This window comes from Gymnoscopelus braueri (assembly GCF_963280865.1).
Source record: "Gymnoscopelus braueri genome assembly, chromosome: 16".
Taxonomy (NCBI): domain Eukaryota; kingdom Metazoa; phylum Chordata; class Actinopteri; order Myctophiformes; family Myctophidae; genus Gymnoscopelus; species Gymnoscopelus braueri.
The window spans coordinates 46503067-46528434 of record NC_137616.1 but is presented as its reverse complement, the minus strand read 5'-3'; the positions used below and the strand labels follow the sequence as shown (position 1 = coordinate 46528434).

The following is a 25368-nucleotide window of genomic DNA, read 5'->3' as shown; positions in this document are numbered from 1 at the left end:
ATTTATGATATTAAACTATATAAGTTAATACTAATATTGTTGCTGTGAGGTGGAAACCTATTGTCCAAACTGATACTTTTCAGAATTCAAATAAAAAAAAGCAAATGAAAAGCTTGTACATCGGCTAATTTGCTACTATGATGAATTAGGAAATTAATTTACAAAAATATAATATTAAACAGGTTAAAATATGGAGATACAAGGTTTCTGCCCGACAGCAACGATATGCAAAAAAGGAAACACAGCTGCTATAATAGAACAGTGAGAATCATGTAGATCTCAGGATTCACATGGGAACGGTGTGGCTCCAATGATGATCTCTGACTTCATGTGACCACATGGATTAAGATTCTACATCGTGGAGACAGATTTACATCAATAGGAATCCATAAATGTGCATGTGCATGTATAGTATAATAGTGGCCGTTGTTTGTTTACATTGCAGCTCTTATAGAAAATGCGAGACAAGCTGAATGAGAGGTGAATGAAAGGCAGTCCCTATTATTTTGAAAGTAATTACTTGTAAATGTTAGATCAGTGAGTCTTCTGCAGCTGGTTAGTTAATACTGAAGTAGAATTAACTGCACGGCTTCAATGAACCCATTCATACTTTTACAACCGAACCATCGTCCTATTTGTAGCCGACGTCTGGAAAACCAGTCAACAGCTGGGAACCAGGCAGATGGCGTCAGCAAACCTTTAAAAACAACAAAGGGCTAAACAAAGGCCGTTTGAAGTTTTCCCATCACCATCCCCTTCTGATAAGACAACAGAACCAGGAAAGGGGGGAGAAAGCAGGTCTCGACGATCGTTCAACCAAATGGTCAAGTCATCTCCGCTTGTGCAATCAGAGAGGTTGCACTGCCCCCTGTGTGAACTTCCCCACACACGCACACACCTACACACACACACACACACACACACAGACAGAGACACCCCCCCTTTCCTCTATCTCTCTCTCTCTCTCTCTCTTTGTAGCGCATTGGAAACCATGTTTCGCCACATGTTTTCGACACATGACCTCATGGAGAGACATGTGGACAATAATGAACAAATGGATTAACTATGTTGTATTACCAAATGTGTGTCTTGTGTTAAGAAATGACCAGAGATTGGTCAAGTGCCATAAAGTCTGGCCTCTCCTGTCCGGAGTCGTGACACCAGCGCCAGATAAGGAATTAGCATAGTAATGATATTTGACCACATGAAAGGACTTTAGGGTATAAAGATCCCACACAGACCACACTCTTTGCTCAACGCCGCCAAGGGAAGACCATCCCTGGCTCTAGCCACCACTAGCAAACGGAGGGAGGAGGTGAACAACCTCTGTTGACCCGTTTCACAGCTGTCCAATGAGGAGACGTCCACGGGGCAGCCGCAGCCGCTCCGTAGCAGAGGCCGACCAGAGGCCTCCTCATCTCTCTCGTCTCCACCGCCACCGCGCACTGACCACCAGAGCAGTTAGTGCGTCCTGTTTCAGCGGAGACCACCGCCACCATCGATGCTAACTCAGTATTTGCCATTACACGGAGCTTCCCGAACTCTGCGACCACTCGCGCCTGTGTATCTTTCTCCCGAATCCAGAGTCTCAGGACTCAGGCCCTATCCGGGTCTAAAGGTGTGTTGAACCATTTAATTTGTGCATTAATCTTAAGGCGACGTTACTGTGTTTACAAGAGAATATCTGTTATAGTTGAGCATAACTCAGAAGGTGTTACAATAATGCATTCCCAATGCGATTCCTTCTTTTCCTCTCTGTGACTTTTCTCTCTCCTGTGTTTTTATCTCCCCACATTTAACTACATACACAACATAAGTTTCTGTTTCTCAAGCTTTACTTTATAAATACTTGTAACGGTGAAGTCTGAATAAACCCATTTTATTGTAACTTGAAAGCAATGATTTTTGGTCTCTTTTGTTGAACCAGTTAAAGATTATCTCTCTCTTATTGAAGACATTTATATAAACCTGTCCAAGAACTCACGTTACATTACAGTGACGTAAGTTTCAATAATAGTAATATATATATATATATATATATATATCTATATCTATATGTATGTATTATTATATTGTAATTAATTCATAAATTATATTTATATGATTTATGAGATAATTACGTCCTGTGTACATATCACATTACATATTACAAAAATATAATATTAAACAGGTTAAAATATGGAGATACAAGGTTTCTGCCCGACAGCAACGATATGCAAAAAAGGAAACACAGCTGCTGTAATAGAACAGTGAGAATCATGTAGATCTCATGATTCACATGGGAACGGTTTGGCTCCAATGATGATCTCTGACTTCATGTGACCACATGGATTCTACATTGTGGAGACATTTACATCAACTGGATTCCATTACTGTGTGTGTGTGAGTGTGAGTGTGAGTGTGAGTGTGTGTGTGTGTGTGTGGAGGGGGGATAGGCTACAGAAGTGATCACAGCACTTACGAATGTTGTGTCATGCAGTGTGTAGTTTGATATTGTGTGTGTAGCAGCCTAGCCCTGAAACATGACCGTCATACCATGACAGCCATGTCGATAAGTACCCGTATCTCCCGTATTGTTCAATAAAATCATTTTAATCCCATCGCCGGCCTTTTTTTTTGGTAATGTATCAGAGTGCAATACACCTCCCAACCATTAGTGTTGCATGGTTGAAAGTATGGGAGAAAATTTGGAGAAAATGGCCAACGATCGTATTAAAATGCTTTTTATTGAACAATACGGGAGATACGGGTACTTATCGCGGTCCGCGTCGCCTTATAACATCCGTGGCTCGGGGGGTAAGCACTTTATATTTGAAATCCAGGGGTTGACACTAACGCCTGCCCGCCTGCCCGGGGCAGGTAAATAAAAGTTGCGGGCAGGTAGAGTTTGCTTTCAGCCTGACCTACCGGGCAGGTGCGCATTTGAGTGGCAGTGGGGACGCAACCATCTTTAGTTCACTATAAACAAACACGAGATATCTGTCTAAACACATGAATGTGGCCAGAGCACTCTGCCCCCCCTTCTCTCTCTCTCCTTCCCTCCCACGCACACACGCTGTGTGTAACACACTCACACTCTACGTGCAGTGGTTCTTATGAGTAGAGCCCAACTGATACATCGGTCATTATTTCACAGATGTGGCCGATGTTTTTTTATCATCATTAATTTCCCCTACACTTGTCTTTTAGAGGGTTGGAACTGCCATTTTACTAGAACTAACCAGTAGAGGTATAACACAAGTGAACTGCTTAGCAGCTGTCACATTCATTGTCAATGGCAGTGCCAGTGCATCTGTGCAGATCAAACCGTAGGCTAAACAACCCGACGTTTTATCAACAGCCGCATATAGATTAATAAATGTGACGAAATACAGTAAAATCCCAAACTTATGAGAGATCCAGCCAGCAATAGAAGTTTATGCTATCATTCAAATAATAGAGAAGCTGTGACCTCACGCTCTGACGGACAATAAATAAATATAATCCTTTTGCAAAAGACATCCATGTTCCATTCCTTTTTTAAACAATGATCCAAATGGGAATTTTTCAGCAGCTAGAATCATGACAGTTTGACATTGTTTGAGCAGTTTTTGGTGCGCAAAACTAGTCGCAAGCTCCCTCGTTAAGTTAATTGTGTGCAGCTGCTGGGTTGCTGTGCACCGTGCGCAGATCACCGCCAGGCCATGTTGTCTACCCAGACCTGTAAAATTCATAGGCAGCCAATTGGAATGAAATCTTCTAAAACTGACTGATATACTGATACAGAACCATATAGGCTATATATAACGTCGCTGTCAGGTGGAAACCTTGTATATCCTTAAAAGAAAAAGAACAATTTTAAATAGTGTAAATAGCCGATCTACAAGCTCACAATGCATTGTATCTCGACACGTTGGGAGCTTGTAGATCTGCTATTTTTACTCTTATAGTGCGACACTCTTGAATGATGAAGTAGGGCATTTATGAACAAACATAAAAAGTTGAAATATGGAAATACAAGGTTTCTGCCCGACAGCGACAATATATGATTTAATAATTTGCATTTAACCATCAAAACATTATTTATTTAACATTATTTATGTTTATTTGTATGGACTTCAAAATGGTCTGTGGAATGTAAAATAAGAGCACTGTTGGCCTATAATGTGTCATTTTCCCTGTTGCTACACTTAAAAATATAAAATAACAAGTGTTAACGCATAGTCATATTCATAGCTATTTAGATATTTGTCATAAATATTGAGGTATGACATTTCTTATCGGACAGCCCCATAATTCGAAAGTAGAAAGTAAAAAAATGTGTTTAACTGAACGGTAATTCAAATTTTACCTATCATTTCATAGAGGACGATTTACTTTTCGGGCAAGTGGGCAAGACCTGTGGGCAAGTAGAAAATGACCTGTACTTGCCCGACAGGCAAGTGCCTCTGAGACCTTAACCTCGCATCACCAGTCTTTCCACCTCGGAGGAAAGCCTGGTGTCTGTTACTAAAGACCCATATGATCCGGTCTAGGCCACGCCTACTGAAAAAAAAAAGAAAAAAGAATCCTCTTTCCGGATTCTGCCCATCCGGTTTTGCGGTGCCGCTTTGTTTTGGTTCCCCAATCCCTATTTAAATGGAATCGAATTTCCCCGTGGGATAATACAGACGCTAAATAGTCTCCGGATGGTGCACGCACATTTACATCAACGATTTTATTATCGGACCTATTTTGGGGTGAGACGTGTTTCCGGTTCTGCCCATCCGGCCACTTTTTATTTTTTTAACTTCCGCTCACGACCGGATCATATACCCGAAAAGGAATGGTGCCCCAGGCTACTGAGACCTTAGTGTCAACCCATGAAATCTATTTTATGTACATGTGAGAGTTGGCAATGTAAAAAAATCGAACACCACTATAAACCAGGGGGACTCGGCACCATGACGCTTGTGAACCATGGCTATGTAGCAGACATACCTGCAGTGTGTAGTTTGATGTTGTGTGTGTAACAGACATACCTGCAGTGTGTAGTTTGATGTTGTGTGTGTAACACACACTGCAGTGTGTAGTTTGATGTTGTGTGTGTAACAGACATACCTGCAGTGTGTAGTTTGATGTTGTGTGTGTAACAGACATACCTGCAGTGTGTAGATCAATGTCCAGCAGTTTGTTTTGTTTCTCCAGCAGAGTTTCTAGTGTCTCTATCTCTCTCTGGAAGAGGTTGCACATGAACTCTGCAGCCGCACTGAGGCGCTCCAACACAAACACTCTGACAAGCTTCACACAACAAACATCAGCACCACACTGCTGTTTGTCCAAAACACACAATATCTCCTCTCCCACCGACGTCATGTGTTCATTTATCTTCAGCCGTACAGACTCCATTGCTTTTACCTCCATTATGAGACGTTTTTCACCTCCTTTATGAGACGTTTTTCACCTCCTTTATGAGACGGTTTTCACCTCCTTTATGAGGAGACTGCTTTCACCGCGATCACAACACGCAGTAACTTCCGGGTCAACGTGTTTCACACATGCGCATTGAAGGATCCAGCCACTGTTGCCTTCTTAGTGCCTTTCGCCCCCTGGTGGAAGAGGTGTGTAAGTGAAGATAGAGCCTCCTGTAGCTGTGGAATGACAGTGTGTCCTCCCTCACTGTGAGTTGTGTGTTTGATCTGAACTGACGGTCAAGCTTTTATTGTCTCACATGAGACTGCTAAGGGGTTGACAGACAGACACACACACGGGGTTGACACACACACACACACACACACACACACACACACACACACACACACACACACACACACACACACACACACACACACACACACACACACACACACACACACACACACACACACACCTTATTGTTGTCTTATTGTCTCCGCCAGGCCGAAAGGCATGGCGAGAGAGTATGTTTTGCACCCTGTCCGTGTGTCCGTGTGTCCGTCCGTCATTCTGTCTGTGTACAGCTAATCTCCGGCACCGTTGACTTGATCGCAGCAACACTCCCTCAATGCCAATTCAGAACCTCTGCCCCAAATTCTTCACATGGGCCTGTTATAGTGCCACCAGGAGGCCGATTTGTGCAAAACTTATTTTTTGACAGTACTCCTACAGATTTTGGCCAAAAAACACGCAAATCGATACACAGTATCTCTATAGTCATTAAACAAAAACTTTTCATATTCCATCCTGATTGGCTAAAAATGGCTACTAAAGTTTGCAGGAGTGCTCCGTTTTGAACAAAATGCCTCAAATCATTGAACACACCATGCAATTTCCTTGAAACTTTGCACACATATTTCCACTATGCCAAGGAAGAAATGGCACTTGAAAATGTTCAAATCAGCCTCATGGTGGCGCTATAACAGGCCGATTCGTGTTTTTACCTATAACTGCACCGATTTTTCCCATCTGCCTTTTATAGCGCCACTAGGAGGCCGACTTATGTAAAACACATTTTATTATATTACTCCTTCCGATTTTATCCAAATTTCACGCAAATCGGTACACATGATCTCTAGTCATGGGATCAAGACGGATTTGTTTGATTTTTCATATTCCATCCTGATTGACATCTAAAGTTTGCAGTAGTGGCTTGTTTTGAACAAAATGCCGCAAATCATGAACAAAGCATCCGATTGCGGTCAAACTTTGCACGCACATTCACACTATGTTGAGGAGCAAATGCCACCCTTTTAACGTTAGACTGTTATAGCGCCACCAGCAGGTCTAATTTAGCAAAACATTTTTTTTGAACAAAATGCATCAAATAATGAATGCAGTGTCCGATTGCCGTGCAAAACCTAAGAACAAATGGCACCTTTTTGACATTGTAGCGCCACCAGGAGGCCACAATAACCTACCTGACCTGGCGGAGACCTGTGCTCCGAGGAGCACTTTTTCTAGTTAGGAATGATTCAGTCAGGAGAAGAGATTTAAGGGGGCACGGTGGCGCGGTGGCGCAGTCGGTACCGCTGTCGCCTCACAGCTAGAAGGTCCTGGGTTCGATTCCCGCAGGGGGCGCTGGGTGCGTGTTCTCTCCTCCGCGTCATCAGTGCGAAAGGGCCTCTCTATGTGGAGTTTGCATGTTCTCCCCGTGTTCCCTAGGGTAGGTACCCTCAAAAAAACATGTAGTAATCCTGGTCACTATACTGCCTCCCCCTGGCCAGCCGGGGCGCCTGATGGAGGGGAAAGGAACTGGTTGGAATAACGTGTTCCTTCCACGCGTTACGTCCAACCAGGGAAACTCTCCCCTGTCAGGTGACAAGAAGGTCAGTTGGCTCTCATGCATTGAAGGAGGCATGAGCTCGACCCTGGCCTCCCTAGGTTGGCAGAGGGAAGGTAGTGCCCAGGATTACATAGACAATTGGCACTGGGTGTAAAAGAATAGGGTTACAAAATCGTGGGATAAAAATTTTAAGTAAAAAAAAGGAGAGGAGATTTAAACGAGTATTTTAAGCAGTATCGTCTCAACACCATAAAGTGTCTCCAAATCCCTGTCTGCAGATGCTCACTCTAATCAATAAAATAAACTAGGGATCCTTTAGTTTAGGGTGTTTCAGGGGGACCCCAGAAAAATTTGCTAACCATATGAACCCTTGCAACCCTATTCTGGGCATGTATTAATAGGCATTCACATTCACAGAAAATGGCCAATCCAAAAGCTCACAGTGTGTTGCAATTCAACACTTTGTGTGCTTTTACATCGGCTAAGGTGGTCAAAGATTTGGTTAGGGGGGAGGGGCAGTCAACAAAGTGGTTCATATAGTATCAAAATCATGACTACTTTAACCTGTTTTATACTTAGGATAAAATTGTGTGGTACATTGTGAGCTTGTAGATCAGCTATTTACAAAAATAAATCTGACAAAAATAATATTCTTGAAAATGTTATCACAGATCACAGAGGAGAGCTGAGAGGAGGTGGGAGGAGGTGTTTCTCCACTCCAAGACAAAAGGGAGGTGTTACTGTATACTCCCAAAACAACACACTGTCCAGCAAATGTGTCGATGAAATTAAATGTGTCCCTGAGCAAGACTCTTAACCCCTAATTGCTCACAGGCCCTCATTGGAAACAAGACCGCAAGGACTTTCATGAGCGGCCCTGTTAAAGGAATTATCCTTCTTTATGTGCAGAAGGAGCACGTTCAGTGAGAGACTCATTACGCCAATGAGACTCATTACGGTAGGTTATTCCTACCTGTGGCCATTAAACTTGGGGCATTTAATCGACTGGATTGTACAAATTATATTTAACCAGGGAACAGAACAGAATACCAGAACGCCACCCTGGGATCTTCACTCAGAGAATACCACAAAATTCAGTTCAGAATACCCAGCATCAGGTTTAAAAGAGGAGTAGAGATGTGTTTCCAGTTAAAAATATATGCTATTACATAACTCCATTTGACAAGATGTTTATCTCTGGAAACCGAATCTAAGGATATTTGTGTTATTATGAATGTTTTCAGTCCAATATTGTCGGTCCATAATACCTTTACTTTCTATGTACTGTAGGTATGGAGATCACAGTATTGTATTTGTATTTATTTGAATATATTGCAATGATGAAGATTAACTATCAATCATTTAGCTGGGGACCCCCTGGAACCCTGCCAATGACCTCTAGGTCCCCAAACCCCTACATTGAGATCCACTTATCTGGCATATAAAGTAGAGACACCATGATTGATATACTTATGTCTGTTCTGTGCATCTCATGTGCTTGGTTGTTGAAGAAACTCAACATTTAAAAGTACTGAAACAATGTAATTCACTAGCAAACACTCCCCCACTCTGTATGCAGTGCAAAAGCCCTTGATGAGCCAAATCCTGAAAAAGATCTCTTCTCGACACCATAAAGAGTCTCCAAATCCCTGTCTGCAGATTTTCACTCTAAACTAAATACCCCCCCAAAAAATGCAACAAAATGTGCGAACCACATGAACCCTAGTAGTAGCAACCCTATTCTGGGCATGTCATAATAGGCAAACATTCAAAGAAAATAGGCAATCTACAAGCTCACAGTGCAATTCAACACTTTGTGAGTTTTTACATCAGCTAATTTGGTCAAATCAGTCAACAAAGTATTTCCTAAAGCATCAAAATCATGACTATTTTAACCTGTTTTATACTAGGATATTTGATATTTGAAAATGTGTTTATATTTGGGAATATTCTTGAAGAATGTCATCATGATCATGTTGAATAGAAAATAAGATCCATATACAATATAAAACAAAAATACATCACAAGAAACTTGTTACTTTATTTTATTCAGTCATGTTGATAATGTCAGATTATGTGATTCCTCTGCTTTAGTATCCTTGTCATCCTGGATTAGACTGAATGATCATTAAGTCTTAAACTAAAGACATTCCCCCTGTATGAGTCCTCATGTGTCCTTTTAGATTACCCAATTCAGCAAAGCCTTTACCACAAACTGCACAAGAATAGGGCTTTTCGCCTGTATGAGTCCTCATGTGTCTTTTTAGAGTACCAAATTCAGCAAAGCCTTTACCACAAACTGCACAGGAATAGGGCTTTTCGCCTGTATGAGTTCTCATGTGTCTTTTTAGATCACCCGTGTGAACACAGCCTTTACCACATACTGTACAAGAAAATGGCTTTTGGCCTGTATGAGTCATCATGTGTTTTTTTAGATCACTTGTGCTAACCCAACCTTTACCACATACTGTACAAGAAAATTGATTTTCGCCTGTATGAGTCATCATGTGTCTTTTTAGATCAAGCTTTTGAGCATAGCCTTTACCACATACTCTACAAGCAAAGGGCTTTTCACCTGTATGAGTCATCATGTGTTTTTTTAGATCATCCTTGCGAGCACAGCCTTTACCACAAACCGTACAAGCAAAGGCCGTTTCCCTTGTGTGAATCATTGTGTGTCTCTTTAGATGTTCCTTTCTATTAAACATTTTGCCACATGCTGTACAACTAAAACTTTTCTTCCCTGTGAGACTCGTCATGGAGTGAGTCGATGATTTCAGGTCTTGGGACAGCTTGCGCTGTCCTCCCACATTTTGTGTCTGGTGAGATTTCAGTGTGTTTAAAGCTGACTGATCTCCCCTAGTCTCCTCCCACTCATCACTGTCTTCAGTGTCTGATTCAGAACAGTGTGAAGAGAGGAGCTGGCCATCACTAGTTGGTTGTGATGTTCCACAGTCCTCTACACCAGCTTGTGTTTTCATGTGTTCAGTTGACATGCTGGCTACAGGCTCTGTCTCTCTGTTTTCATCATCATCTTCACTTTTCACTGTTAGTAATGTCAATGTTGACCCACCAGCCTCTTCTGGTCTTTCAAGTAGCTCCTCCTGTTCTTCTTTAATCTGTGGAGGTTCTGGTTCCTCCTGGACCAGATTTGGGCTCCGCTCCTCTTCAGGTGAAACCTCCTCTTTACACACAGGTACGTGCAGGAAGTCTAGGAAAAATATTCAATGAGACTCAGTTTTGGCTGGAAAAAGTACCAACAAGATTACTCTTTGCCCACATCTTCCAACATTTTAATTTGATGGTGTGCTGACTGCGCTCCGTGCTATAGTGTGGCCGTTGTTCGTTTATATTACAGCTTTGATTGATTGAATATTGATTGAATATTCTATTAGGAAAAAAATCTAAAACAGCACACTTACATTTAAAATACTTTGTCTAACAGGTCCGTTTGTAAAAGTCCTTGCGGACTTGTTTCCAATGAGGGCCTTGGTATTCAATTCATAGACATATATAGTGACACCACAGCTCTCATAGAAGAGTAGAGACAAAATGAATGAGACGCAGTCCCTATTATTTTGAAAGTAATTACTGGTAAATGTTACATCAGTGAGTCTTCTGCAGCTGGTTAGTTAATACGGAAGTATAGTTAACGGAACAGCTTCAGTGAACCCATTAATACCTTCACAACAGAACCATCGTCCTATTCATGGTACATTTAGATAGATGCAGGAGTCCATGCATCGATGTAGTCAGATGGTTAACGCTTAAATCGATCACCTGATTCATATCGGACTTTACACCCTCAGTACCGGCCCACTTTCACCAATAAAATAAATAAAGAGAGAGTGCTTCATATATTTCACTGTGGGCTATTAATGACCATTTCCATTACAGGCCTGGTGCTGGGGATCCACGTTGGGAACAGGTGACGGCCGCCTAATGGTTGTGGTAATGCCCCTTTTCTGTGGGGTTTGCTATTTTTCATTTTGTTTATTTTGCTTTGGTTTGCTGTGATCTATTGGGGTGCCACTACCCTGGGCCGGTCACCCTGCCCATCTTCCCCCTTCCCCCAGCACTGGCCCATATATGCCCAGTATATTTTATTGTTAACCCACTGTTGTTATTACTCATCCCATTAGATGCATTCTCTTTTTATTGATAATGATGTTGATGAGACCCTATGAATGAAATAACCTGTTAATTAAATAAAACATTTTAGTACTTTTGTTAAAACACATTTCGGCCTTGCTTCTTATATTGTACACAAACTGTGTGATGGCAGTTACATGTCACAGCCAAATGTATACTTTGTCGTACGACGGGGTCGTGCACCGAAAATGGCAGATCTACAAGCTCACAATGCGTCACATCCCGACACGTTGTGAGCTTGTATATCTGCTATTTTCGACACGCGACCCGCTGTACGGCTAAGTATAACTCATGATTAAAGGACTGGGGATCTGTTCTCACATTATTGCTTTTCTAGAGAAAATATATCGCCAATCTGCGGATTTTTTGGGCCGACGATTATATATTGGCCAATAGGAATGTTTTGGCATATCGTCCAACCTTAATAACTATCCTGTACAACTTTACTACAGGTTTAAATTACCCGTACATAAAACCGTATATACCTATCCCGTACAACTTTACTACAGGTTGTAAAGTAATAAATAAAACATTACATACCTATCCTGTACAACTTTACAACAGGTTGCATCGTTGCATCAAACAGTCCACGTCCCTCGTCCGTCTCTCGCTGTTCCTCTGGAAATGTTGAAGATGTTTGGGAGGCAATCTCTCTAGGTACTGTAGACCTCTCCATGTGGTGCTCTGTGGAAATAACCAGTAGAAAGAACTTTTACCTTACATATACCATGTAATCAAATCAAACTATAGATGTTTACCATGTTCTGTTCAGTTGAAAGGTGCAGTCACTAGGTATGCTAAGTGCTAGAATAATTGCCTCCATCCTGCATGGTCAAATTGTGTCGCCTTGTGATGCGTTGTGAGCTTGTAGATCAACTAATTTAGCTATTAAAAAAAACTAATTAAGTGATTGGTGAGTCCCGGTGTTTTGGAATTAATGTCGGCTAGTTTTCACTTTTCACTGCTAGTAATGTCATGTTGACCCACCAGCCTCTTCTGGTCTTTCAAGTAACTCCTCCTGTTCTTCTTTAATCTGTGGAGGTTCTGGTTCCTCCTGAACCAGATTGGGGCTCCGCTCCTCTTCAGGTGAAATCTCATCTTTACACACAGGTACATGCAGGAAGTCTAGAAAAAAGATACAATGAAACTCTGTAAAAGGTTTGACCTCCACTGCAGTACCTCAGTGACCAGTTGTGGCTGGAAAAAGTATCAGCAAGATTACTCTTTGCCCACATCTTCCAAATATTTTATTTGATGGTTGTACAAACTCTTGTTTTATTGTTTTATTGGATCTTGTTTATTCGATTATTTGTTTTAGCTCTTGCTCATTTGATTTTCCTATTTTGTCTCATCTGTTTATGAAATTAGGTAGCTGATATATTGCACTTTTACTTTAGCGCTAGGAATACTCTTGGTTGCTTGTTTTAGAAGAGAATTCACTTAATGCTTCTGTTGATTAGTAGTTTCGTTCCCTACCTATGTTGAATGCACTTATTGTAAGTCACTTTGGATAAAAGCGTCTGCTAAATGACTGTAATGTAATGTAATGGTGCGCTGACTGCAATCTGTACTGCAAATAGTGGCCGTTGTTTGTTTACATTGCAGCTCTCATAGAAGATGCGAGACAAGCTGAATGAGAGGTGAATGAGAGGCAGTCCCTATTATTTTTTAAAGTAAATACTTGTAAATGTTAGATCAGTGAGTGCTTAAAACTTACTGAGATCCAGGTGGTCTTCAGGTTCCTGTTTAATAGAAACAGTCCTGGCTGGAGAACTGATCTTCACCTGCAGACTGGACTCCACACACTGGTCTGGAATGAAGGAATACAATATGCACTTTAATAATAAGGACTTTGATGTGATATAAATAAGGACTTTCATAATTAGGACTATGATGTCACATGAATAAGGACTAGAGACTAAATATAGAGACTATACATATTTATAAACTTTATAAGTAGGTATAATAATATTGTTGCTGTGCAGTGGAAATCTATCATGTCCAAACTGTAACTTTTCAGGATTCAAATTCAGAAAAAGCAGATCAAAAGCTTGTAGATCGTCTATTTTTGCTACTTTTGTGTGACACTGTAGTATGATGAATTAGGGCATTCATTTACCCCCCAAAAAAGGGGTTAAAATATGGAGATACAAGGTTTCTGCCCGACAGCAACGATATGCAAAAAAGGAAACACAGCTGCTGTAATAGAACAGTGAGAATCATGTAGATCTCAGGATTCACATGGGAACGGTGTGGCTCCAATGATGATCTCTGACTTCATGTGACCACATGGATTAAGATTCTTCATCGTGGAGACAGATTTACATCAATTGGATTCCATAACTCTCTGTGTGTGTGTGTGTGTGTGTGTGTGTGTGTGTGTGTGTGTGTGTGTGTGTGTGTGTGTGTGTGTGTGTGTGTGTGTGTGTGTGTGTGTGTGTGTGTGTCAGAGCAGTGGGACGAGGAGTTAATCTCAGTCATCAAAACAGAGCCTACTGGCTGGTCTATTGATCCAAAAGCAATGAACAGATCTACAACCTAACAACACCTCACCATGCAAACGCTGTGTCATACCTGCAGTGTGTAGTTTGATGTTGTGTGTGTAACAGACATACCTGCAGTGTGTAGTTTGATGTTGTGTGTGTAACAGACATACCTGCAGTGTGTAGTTTGATGTTGTGTGTGTGTAACAGACATACCTGCAGTGTGTAGTTTGATGTTGTGTGTGTAACAGACATACCTGCAGTGTGTAGATCGATGTCCATATCAAAATCAATGTCCAGCAGTTTGTTTTGTTTCTCCAGCAGAGTTTCTAGTGTCTCTATCTCTCTCTGGAAGAGGTTGCACATGAACTCTGCAGCCGCACTGAGGCGCTCCAACACAAACACTCTGACAAGCTTCACACAACAAACATCAGCACCACGCTGCTGTTTGTCCAAAACACACAATATCTCCTCTCCCACCGACGTCATGTGTTCATTTATCTTCAGCCGTACAGACTCCATTGTTTTCACCTCCATTATGACACGTTTTTCACCTCCTTTATGAGACGGTTTTCACCTCCTTTGTGAGACGGTTTTTACCTCCTATATGAGACGTTTTTCACCAAGATCACAACACGCAGAAACTTTCGGGTCAACGTGTTTCACACATGCGCATTGAAGGATCCAGGCACTGTTGCCTGTTGCCTTCTTAGTGCCTTTCGCCCCCTGGTGGAAGAGGTGTGTAAGTGAACACATAGTGCCTTCCTGGGGTTCTGACCAAATAGGCCGTGGGCCGAGTGCCTCTATCTCCTTTAGTTTTTGAGTTGGTTGATCCCCATCAAGAGCCTGGCTAATTTTTTAGTATTGTGTAGATTAGTTGTTTATGAACACATTATCAAATGTTTCCATCCTGAAAAGTTGCGCCAGAATAAGAAAACTTAGATATAATATCACTAAGTAATGTTACTTATTTTCATAAAACTGGCAGCCCACTGTGAAGTTTAAACCAATCAAAGCTCGCCTACTGTATCGTGCAATTCAGTTGGCCAATCACGTTCTTCGTACCACTTCCAAAACCTGAACCAGGAAGTACAGCTCAGAATGTCAACAAGAAAACAACACGAAAACAACAGAGGTAATATTAGTTTTTTGATGACTGTTGGACATATTCTTATGAAAATGTATACAATGGATGCAGACTATAGAATGAGCCGTGTCGATGATAGCCCATTATAATACTGAGCATTCATAGTTTATCATTATAACGTTAGTGAAATGTTAGACCGTCGATGTGCAGACACCAGCAGAAAAGTTTACCATTAGCTAATACTTTAGCGAATTATCAACAGCTGCAAATTATTAAAATACCATTAATCAGTGACCAAACAGTATGCACCCGTTAATATAACTGGGTTGCTATGATTGGCTCTGCTAGATATTGTTTAATTCGTTTTTTGATCCCAAACGGTCATGGCTACTTTGGCTCGTGCCATTCTGTTTCATTCTAGTCGCTGTGTCGTTACCTCAAGTACCGTAAGTTTAATTTGGTGTTTTGGGTTGGGTTACAGTTGGTCATTTGTTGTAATTCTCTTAAATGTTTGATGCTTAAGTTGGGACAGTTGGGTTTGCAAAGTTAGGTTGGTTTGATCTTCGTTGTTTTTCTGTCTGCGCTAGGCTGCATTCCTTATTGTGTGGATGTTAGCATGTTCGTGTTTATTTCTTGTTTAACTGTTTATATGTGCGTATGTGCACAATACTCATATTTGTGGACGTGTCGATGATAGACCATTATAATACTAAGCATTCATAGTTTATCATTATAACGTTAGTGAAATGTTGGAACGGTCGACGTGCAGACAGACACCAGCTGAAAAGTTTTACCATTTGCTAATTTAGCGAATTATGAACAGCTGCAAATTCTTAAAATACCATTAATCAGTGACCAATCAGTATGCACCCCTTAATATAGCTGGGTTGCTATTATTGGCTCTGCTAGATATTGTTTAATTCGTTTATTGATCCCAAACGGTCACGGCTACTTTGGCTCGTGCCATTCTGTTTATTCATTCTAGCTGTGCCGTTACCTCAAGTACCGTAAGTTTAATTTGGTGTTTTGGGTTGGGTTACAGTTGGTTATTTGTTGTAATTCTCTCTTAAATGTTTGATGCTTAAGTTACGAGTTACAGTAGTGAGTTGGGTTTGCAAAGTTAGGTTGATTCGGTCTTCGGTTGTTTTTCTGTCTGCGTCAGGCTGCATTCCTTATTGTGTGGATGTTAGCATGTTCCTGTTTATTTCTTGTTCAACTGTTTATATCTGCGTATGTGCACACTACTCATATTTGTGAGGTGTTTTATATGGTTTAAATGGTTTAATCTCGACGTTTTCTGTTTGTGCACAACTGCGCATTCACCACGCCTCAAGTTAATTTGCTTGTGCATTTAGATAATATGAAAAGGCTGTTCCTGCTGCTTCCATGTCATGATGGCTATGACCTTCCTGTATATTGTTGGCTACCTTTTGCATTTCATACTAAGAGCTTCTAAACATCATACAAAAACTACACGAACTGAATCTACACCACACCAGATGCAAATATTGTAGCTAATTAAAAATGGCTGCGAATGCTTAAGATACTATAAGCAGTGACCAATAAATATGCACCCCTTTATAGATGGCTTGCTATGATTGGCTCTAATACACATTGTTTTGTTGATTGCCATCTGTATCTTTCATTTCTGTACAGAGCTCCAGTTGCTGTGCATCCTGACTATGTGGGCTACCTTTTCATACAGTGGTCTCCAAAACAGCAGACAAAAAGTTTGTATCATTAAGAAGGAAAAGCTACAGCAGGTCTTTTAGCAGATGCTAACTATTTAGTGAATTAACACCACCAGACAAAATGACATTGAACCAGATAAACTTTATAAATGTTAAAGTTACATTTTTGCAGAATTTATCAAATTTACATGTCCTTTTCATGTCCTTCTGCACAATTAGAGCATTCTACACATCGACACATGTCTGTGCATGGTAGCTGGTTCTGTCTACATGTGCATCTACCTTGTACACAATGTGTTGCTTTGCACTGGCAGTGCACTAGCTCCAACACACTTTTTGGTGCTGGTGGAAGTTTCATCCATTTGATGGCAAAGGATTCTCCCTCAATGATCCATCCATGCTGCATTGGTGGAGGGATGTCTGGCTGGGTTTGTAAGCTTCTCCTGTATATAGCAGCCTGGTAGTTTGCTCGCTGAATGTGCAGATACAGGGAGTCTTGATTTGGTGGAAGACTTCTCTCCAAACATTTTCCTGTTTTGAACATTTGCCACCTTGCTGTGTTGACATCTTTAAGACCCTTGCGATCATACAGCTCACAGGTAAACGCTTCAACTGCCTCATACAGCTCTTTTGTGATGGTGAAAGTTGTGCCCAACTGTTTGAATGTAGTGCAGTGTTCACGATTAGACAGGAGTGTCTTGACAGCCTTTACTTTTCCTATTCCATACAGGGAACTCACTGTGTCACAGCCAGAGAAGCAGTGGAGACCAATCAAGGCATCACAGACGTCTTCACCCAGGTGGTTGTGGACCTGTTGGACATCCACTGTACGAGTGTTGACTCCTCTCCCGGTGTGAAAGTACAGGTGGCTCCCAACCTCTTTAGCAAATGCAAGGGCCAACACAAACACGTCAGTGTCAGGAATTCTGATGACAATATGTTGACTGTAACTGGCAGCATGCGCACAGTGTAGCATAAGTCTAGTGTCTGCCTCTTCCTGTATTGTGAACAGTGCTGGCATTGGTAATACCTCCAGATCACCTGTATTTGTATCTTTTCGCAGAGCATGGCACTCTCCTCCATGTCCAACAATCAAAGTCATGTCCTGTATCAGATCCCTGCCAGACTTGCACCATCTCTCAAAAAAGAATTGCAGGAGATTTTCTTTGTTTTCACCACATGCCAAGAACTTTGCCCATTGTTTTGGAGTCCTCTGGTCATCGGAGTAGATTTTGGTTACGAGAGCGCCTTTCACAGCACGTCTAGCTCGTTCTGCATTCTTGATGCTCATATTTTGGTATGTGTCTGGTACAAAATGGATTACCTTTGACTTGCTTGTTTTAGCTGTACTAATAATTGACCTTAAAGCACTGTCTGCAAACATTCCAAATGTAGGTTGAGGTTTCAGGACCTGCACAAGTGCCATTGCATCCCATACCCATGTTGAGCCCTCAGGAATTTTCTCCACTGTCGCTGGTGGGTTGACTGCTGCTTCCAGACAGTGCATCAGCTTTGCTTTATCCGTTTTCATGAGGGAGCCATCAAAATGAGCCAGTGATGCAGGTAAGGGCCCCAAACTGTGTACAAGCATCTCACGTAGGTCAATCTTTCTTACAGTTCCAACTACAATTAATCTGGCAAATAAATCACAATCTGCTCTTAGGGTGATATCTCTGCCTTTTGTTTTTGTTACAGATGACTTTGCTGTGTCTTTGAAGGTCTTGAGCTTCATTTTTTTTATGGGGTCATAGATTCCAACCTCATTAGTTTGTAGCCTCTTTTCACAAAAGTCTAAAAAGGCTTTCTCACCTCTCTCTTTTGCCTCAAGCAGATCTGCAGAAATTGCATCTGATGCTACCTGACCTGATGTGATGTGATAAAGCACTTCTGTGTCAATGGAAGGATCAAATGGGTTCATCATGTTTTGAATAGTGGACATGATGTTCTTTATATCCATCTCATCACGTCCTGTTCGTGTGTCATCTAGTTCAGCTCGTTGCCGTGTTGTGGTGTTGTGTCCAGCCATGTCTCTGCATTCCATAGTGATGGCTGCTCGCTCATGTTGTGTGAGAGTCCATCTATGAACTGCTCCTTTGTTAAGTGTAAACCCTGTTAGTCCACCTTTTGTTTTTGAGTCACGGTTTGCCGTCTGCTCAATCACTTGATCACATGCAGTGTTACTAAAAGCATATGTCTGTTGTCTCTGAGCAACAAAATCACCTGATTGCAGCTGCTGGTTTATATTTGGATGAGTGTCTTCCAAACAGCTCATCTCCAGCCAGTATGTTGAAAGGTATCGGGCATAGTTGATCCCATCATAGGCAAAGAACCATGGCAAAATGGAACGGACACTGGAGAGATGGAGACTCCAATTTGCCTCTCGTGTCCCTCTGATGAAAAGGAGAAGGTCCTCTACCATACTGATGTATGTACTCCAAAAGTGAAATGTTTTGTTTGTGTTGTTGTTTTTGATGAAATTCTCATACCCTCTCTTCACCTTCAGGAATTTCTCAGACAGTACGAGGTTGTCAAAGTCTTCACCAGGGAAGGCTGTCTGCAAGTCAGCCGCAATCTCCATAGCAGCTTCACGGTCCTCTGCTGAAAGTATGTCAAGGTAAGCCTGCCATCGTAGTCTTTGAAGTGCCTCACACATTAACTTGTGGGTACGCATGCTTCTGTTGTAATGATGTCCACTTATGACTCCTTCTAGAGACCCTGCAGCCACAACTTCAGCTTCAATGATGACATCTTGAAATCCTGCATCCCTAAAGTGCTTCCCAATACAGGACAGATATGCCATTGCTGTATGAAACTCTCCCATTCTCAGAACGAGTCTTTCCATGAAAGTAGTGTTCATCCAACGGATTTCTTGTGCTTTAGAGTATATAGCCTGATCCATTACTAACACTATGTCTTTCAGTGCCAGTTTGTCAGCTATTTCTATTGAACGAGTGAGGATGGTGTGTACTGTGTTTAGGTCTGTTGGACTGGCGTCAATGACTGGCAGATAACCAATGCTAGACTGTGGTGGAATCATACCTCTGTGTAGCAGAGTGTTATGTCCAGTCCATCCAGATAGGACCTTGATGTGGACTTCTGGAACCTTCATCAGAAAGTAGGCACTATCAAGTTGTCATGCAGTGTCCTGCGTGTGAATGTATTTCTCATGTCCCAGTTCAATGTTGGATCCAAAAGGTTTTGGGCCAGTCCTTTTCAGTCTTATGTATGTGTCAATGTGGGCAGGAGGTGGCTCAACAGACCGCTTCCGTGTTCTCTGCAGAGACACCATCTCAGAAATGGACACATCACAGGTAATGGGCCTTTGAATTATAATGCCATTTGTGTTGTGTGTGGTTCCCTTCCCAGATAGTGTTTCCTCACCAAAGTCATTGTTGTCCCAGACAAGTGTTGCCTGAAATTGAGCTGTAATGTTTTGTGGGATGTATGCATCGCCTCGTAACAATTGCAGCTCTGCTAGTCCTGTGTAGTGCTGTGTCATGTTCCAGGACTTGTGAGTTGGAGGAACAGTGCCCAAGACCATTGAGCATTACTATCAGCTGAGCTGATCCGCTCATATGGCGTATAGCCATGGCTAAGGAGGAATGTTTGGGCATGAGCCAGCGTCCTCGCATTGTGAGGTTCATGACATCCTGGCAAGTTGACACGATTTTCTGATTGTCCTCCACACTAACATTAACACGTAAACCATCAGTTGTGAATTCCTTAGTCATACCTGCTGTCCAAGTAATGAAATTGTACAACTCATTTGGCACCACATTTAAAGCTGTGTCCATCTTTAGGTCTTGTGCTGTTGGTGGCCATGGCAGTTTTGGAGTGATTTTACACTTGGCCTCTATGACCGCCTTAAGTGACAGGGCTGCATGATACAGCTGTCTGGTGTCTGTGAAAAATGAAGAGGGTTGTCACTACTAATACACGCACAATCAGTAAGTTCTGGAAATGTCTGCAATACTGTGTGATAACTATAATATAACGTAAGATGCATATAATAAACAAACCTGTTATTGTAGGGTCGTCTCTACGTTGATGCCCAAGATGGTGTTCTTCAGTATCGTCCTCCTCACTACTGTCTGATGGCTGTCTGTCTTCATCATTGATGACTTCATCAGCTGTCAAGTCCTCAACATACACAAAGTAATTTGTTGCCGACCTGAGAAACTTGAGAAATGGATGAGATTTTTGAAGTCTAGCTTTCAAAGAAAAAGCTTTGTAAGAGGAGATGTCCAGTCCTTCCTTCTCTCTCACAATGTTTTTGAAAATGTTATTTAGGCGTGACAGCCTTAAAACTTCCCGGTTTCTCAGCAACCTCTCTTCAACCACTGTCTTGCAGAAGTCGGTGTAGCCTGCCTGGTAGGGATTCATTTCTGGATTTCCCTCTTCCTCGCCTCTGCTGGGGTTGAACAGGTATCGTGTGTAACGCTTGTAGCAACTCGAGTGATACCTGGCCTCCGAAGCGACCAGATCTTTTCCACGTATCTGAATTAGCAGACGTTCATCCCTCTGGTCCTCTGCTGCAAGAAGTAGTTTACCTGGATCAGATGTCACAACACAGGTTTGTATGGTGTAAGACAGTGGGTGAAATTATTTTTTGTGCAAGTTTCATCGTTTTGTTATCTGAAGTTCAACATAAGGTGCGTGAGCATAGCAGATATATACTGTACATGATATGGAGTTGCAAGAATAATGTCAGCGCGTTGTACCTGCAGTTAGAGTTTCACACTGGGTGAGTTTTTCCTTGGACCTTTTTCTGCTGTGACTGTCCATGATATATTTGATCTTTTTGCAGATCAGGCATGCAGCAGGCAGGAGGTGGGAAGCTCTCTTTGCGAGTCCAGGGTCATCTGATGAAGAGCGCAGAACACGAACCTTGGATGCCGTGACATCATAGATATCATCTGGCTGTGGTTCTTCTACACATGGTAATAATGGGGATGGGTCATTAACAAAGAATGCATTGATACAGTATGAAAGGTGATTGTAACACAGTATTGATCTAAACAAATCTGAGCCCACAAGTATTTGAACAGAACATCTGACATTAAGATTATATAAACCTAATTAGTTATGATGTTTATTCTTTAGTGACTATGGATGTCTGTGTTTCAGGCTCTGGAGTTGGAAGTCGCAGAGGAGCAAGCGGTGAAACTATTCTAATGGTGGATGAAGAGAAGCTGACATCAGCAGCAGCGGCCTGGAGAGCACTGTATAGGCTGTGTGTCACAGAGGGCGGCATTCCCCTGTCCTGGTTCATTTACCATTTTACATGGATGCATTTGATTGCAATTGCAATATGGCAAAATTCTATCTTTGCCATGGACATGGAAAATTATAATACCAGAAACACACAAATCAAAAAAACAACTCAGAGTGCACAAATGGAACCAAATGAACCCTATGGGTCCATTTGGTTCCATTTGTGCACACTCTGAGTCATGGGGGTCTATACGGGTATGCCACCTTCTGCAAACCTTGAACTACAGTTATGCACAGAGCCTATTCACGGACACATCGACCAGCTGCAGTTATGGACTGATCTGACATCCACTCAAGTGGAGAAAACATATATCAGGTCTTTGAGGTTGCTCAGCCACCGATATTAATGAGTCAGGGCACGTCATCTTATTTACACAGTTTGCAGTGTGATACTATGTGATACTAGTAACTTTGAATAAAGCACTCTAAAATTATTTTGTCATAAATACTGGTCAATATACTGAGGAAGAAGTTATATGGCTGCTTATATCTAACCTTTATATTATACCATCCCTTATAATACTTCTACAATACATTATGATATGTGTCAGCTTGTAAGAGCCTAGATGTCTCCACTAGGCCTAATAGCTGTTGTTTTGGTACAGCCTATCTTTTAATGGTTCAGTTTGTCCTTCAGGCTGCTACAGTATAACTATGATCTCTGCCTTGTGCTCGAGGCAGAACTACCGTACCACTGACATGAGTGTTAATGTACTTCTGACCATGATATCATGTACATGAAGCATAACCACCTCCACCTGGAATATTGTCTTGACTCCTATGTGCCTTATCGATTGCTGATTGATCAGAATTCCACGACAATACTAGTATTTTAGCCCTGCTTAATGTACAGCTTTTTAGAACAAATCTTTGATAGTGTTTAAATATATGCATCCAATTTACAATGTTTAATTCAGCTTGAATGGTATTGTGTGAGGTACATTTAATGCACTTATACAAACCTTCATTTTCTTTGGCTGCTTTCTCTTTCCTCCTACGTGCCCTTTCAATGTGATCCTTATTGGTGAAGAGCATGTAGCATTGTCTGTGGTATCCCACATTACTAGGCACATCAGGGACATCTTGGTCTTCATTTATATTAAAAGTTGTTACTGAATTTTCAGCAACAACACTTTCTGCAGTGTTGAGGTTTGCCCATTGCTGAGCACATTGCACAAATCTTAACCAACTTTTTTCTGAAAATGTGATGATTGGGGTTTTTGCATCAGATACAACATGCATACAGCAAGTCATCATGCCACGCACTGTTTGCATACACGCACGGGATGGGTCACCAGATCGGATGTTTACGAATTTGTTGGTGGGTGTGTTCCTTGTGGACAGCACACAGGTGATGAGGAGAAAAGTATGCTGGCCTCTGGTGGCCCAATGACACATGACCATAATTGAAAAATAAAATAAAATAACCAAATAACTAGTAAAGGATGTTTCTTTTTGTTTTAATGAAATTAAATGCATGTGTAGAGTGACTTTAATGTTGTATAGCGTATAGAAGACACACAGTTTAACTGGCACTGTACATTTTATTTGAACTGTCATTTGACATAGGTGAAACACTTTAATATGATAAATGTCACAACTGTACTGTTGGAGTGAAAAGACAGTAATTGATGTCAACGTAACATTACTGCATGATTTTTTTGCCACTGAACGGATGGAACAGCATGGAAGAAAATAGTGTGAATTTTCGCTAATCATCAGCAACACAAAAGTAGTCCCTACAATGTTAGGAATCAACTATAAGTAGCCTGAAGTATACCTTTAGCAAGTTCGTGTGAAAAAAATAATATATTATGCTTATTTGAAGGCATTTAACAGCCGGAATTTATGAGTTGCGGGTTGTATACTTCCTGGTTGTCAAGGAGACCGTGTTGGTAGCCCTGCACATTCGCCTGCTTAAAATAGAAAAGTTCAGATCGCTCGTTTTCACACTGGCGCACGAATTGAAGGTGGAAACATTTGTTACAGTACTTATAAGAATTTTATATGTCTACTGTGAAAAAATGATGTACACTCGGAGTGGGGATCAATGAAAGTCAGAATTAGAGCCCTCGGCCCACGGCCTAAAAAGGCAATATGTGCCTTCAGGGAGTGAGACTGTGTTGTTCACTCCATTGTTGATATGACTTCTTAACTCCCTCCTTTTCACCTCCAGTCTACCGTCAGAAGCCAACATATATTTTGGCACTTTCATAATAATTAATGTACTTTGTGCTCTTTAGATACCCATATCAAATTATACAGTGTAAACACAGAAAATGAACACAGCAGAAAATAATGTGTGACATGTCTTCTTTTATTTTCCTAGACAGAGTATTTAACCCATTGAGGCCTGAGGTTCCGATTCGGTTTTCTGAAAAACGTATGTTTCTATATCAGTGGTTTTCAAACTTTTTCATGTCAAGGACCCCCAAAATTATATGTATTTGGCCGCAGACCCCCATCTCAAAATTGTTGTTCCAGGGACCCCCCAGGGACCCCCCCAGAAGCAAAGATTCGAGTTAAAAATGTTCGCTTTAAAACAATATATATTAAAAGATTTGCACACATTTTCACGATTTTTCAAAAAAATAGCAGATCTACAAGCTCATAGCGTGGCACTCGGTGCCACGCTATGAGCTTGTAGATCTGCTATTTTTGAATAGCCAAGGTGTAAAATCCTGCATTTTTTAACTCACATCAAAAAGGGACACAGATGCGTTCCAGGTCTCAATGGGTTTACGAAGGTCGAAGTTGTCCACCTGGCTCTCATTGATTCCAATGCATTCCACAAAGTTTGGGCTGCAGTTTGACACCCAGTCTGCCAGCTGGAAATGCTGGCTAGAGAAAATGACGTTGTTGACCTGTCCGTGCCAATGACGTCGCAGACGTCACGTTTTTCATAAGCCCAGAGTGCCAATGACGTCTGAGACGTCATAAAAATAAAAATATTTTTTTTTTTTTTTTTTTTTTTTTTTTTTTTAAAAAATGGTTCAGAACCCAAGATATGATGATTTGAAGATTTGCTGCTCCATTCACTTCTTGTTTAACTTCTTACTGAAAAAGGCTGTATCTCGGCTCCTAAGCACTTTTTTTTTACAATGTATTTTTGGCCTTGGCACAGGGGTGATATAGCCAGAAATATTTTTGGCACTGAATAAGTTAATTTACCTTCCTTTACATGCACCTACCTCCAACATAGTGTGATGGCCCTGCTGCCCCTCTGCCCCTAAGCCTCTCTGGCTCCCAAACTGTGGAATGAACTCTCCATTGCACTTAGAACTGCAGACTCACTCCCAATCTTCCATCGTAATCTGAAGACTCACCTCTTCAGACTGTCCACCTTTAGCCCATAGCACCTTGACCTAGCCTTGACGACCTTGCAGGCTTATGCAAAAGGTTACAATGTAATTTCGATATTATGACAATGAAATTGAGACTTCAACTTCCAGTGATCCAGAA

At 41.4% G+C, this 25368-nt stretch overlaps 3 protein-coding genes across 3 annotated transcripts in view; all 3 read right to left on the bottom strand.

Moving 5' to 3' along the window:
* Positions 1-25368, bottom strand: part of cdc42bpb (CDC42 binding protein kinase beta (DMPK-like)) — a 419833-nt gene that overhangs the window by 167699 nt on the left and 226766 nt on the right. The window lies entirely within an intron of this gene.
* LOC308103022 (uncharacterized protein) overlaps positions 1-25368 on the bottom strand; it is a gene marked incomplete at both ends in the record, with an annotated part of 39319 nt that overhangs the window by 4646 nt on the left and 9305 nt on the right. The gene's annotated exons all lie outside the window — the stretch shown is intronic.
* Positions 1216-14391, bottom strand: LOC308103878 (uncharacterized protein; the record flags this gene model as incomplete). The annotated part of the gene is made up of 5 exons (XM_080454085.1): positions 1216-1445; positions 11912-12055; positions 12359-12496; positions 13089-13181; positions 14112-14391. 5 exons carry the CDS (start codon positions 14389-14391, stop codon positions 1216-1218), a joined length of 885 nt encoding a protein of 294 aa, XP_080310211.1.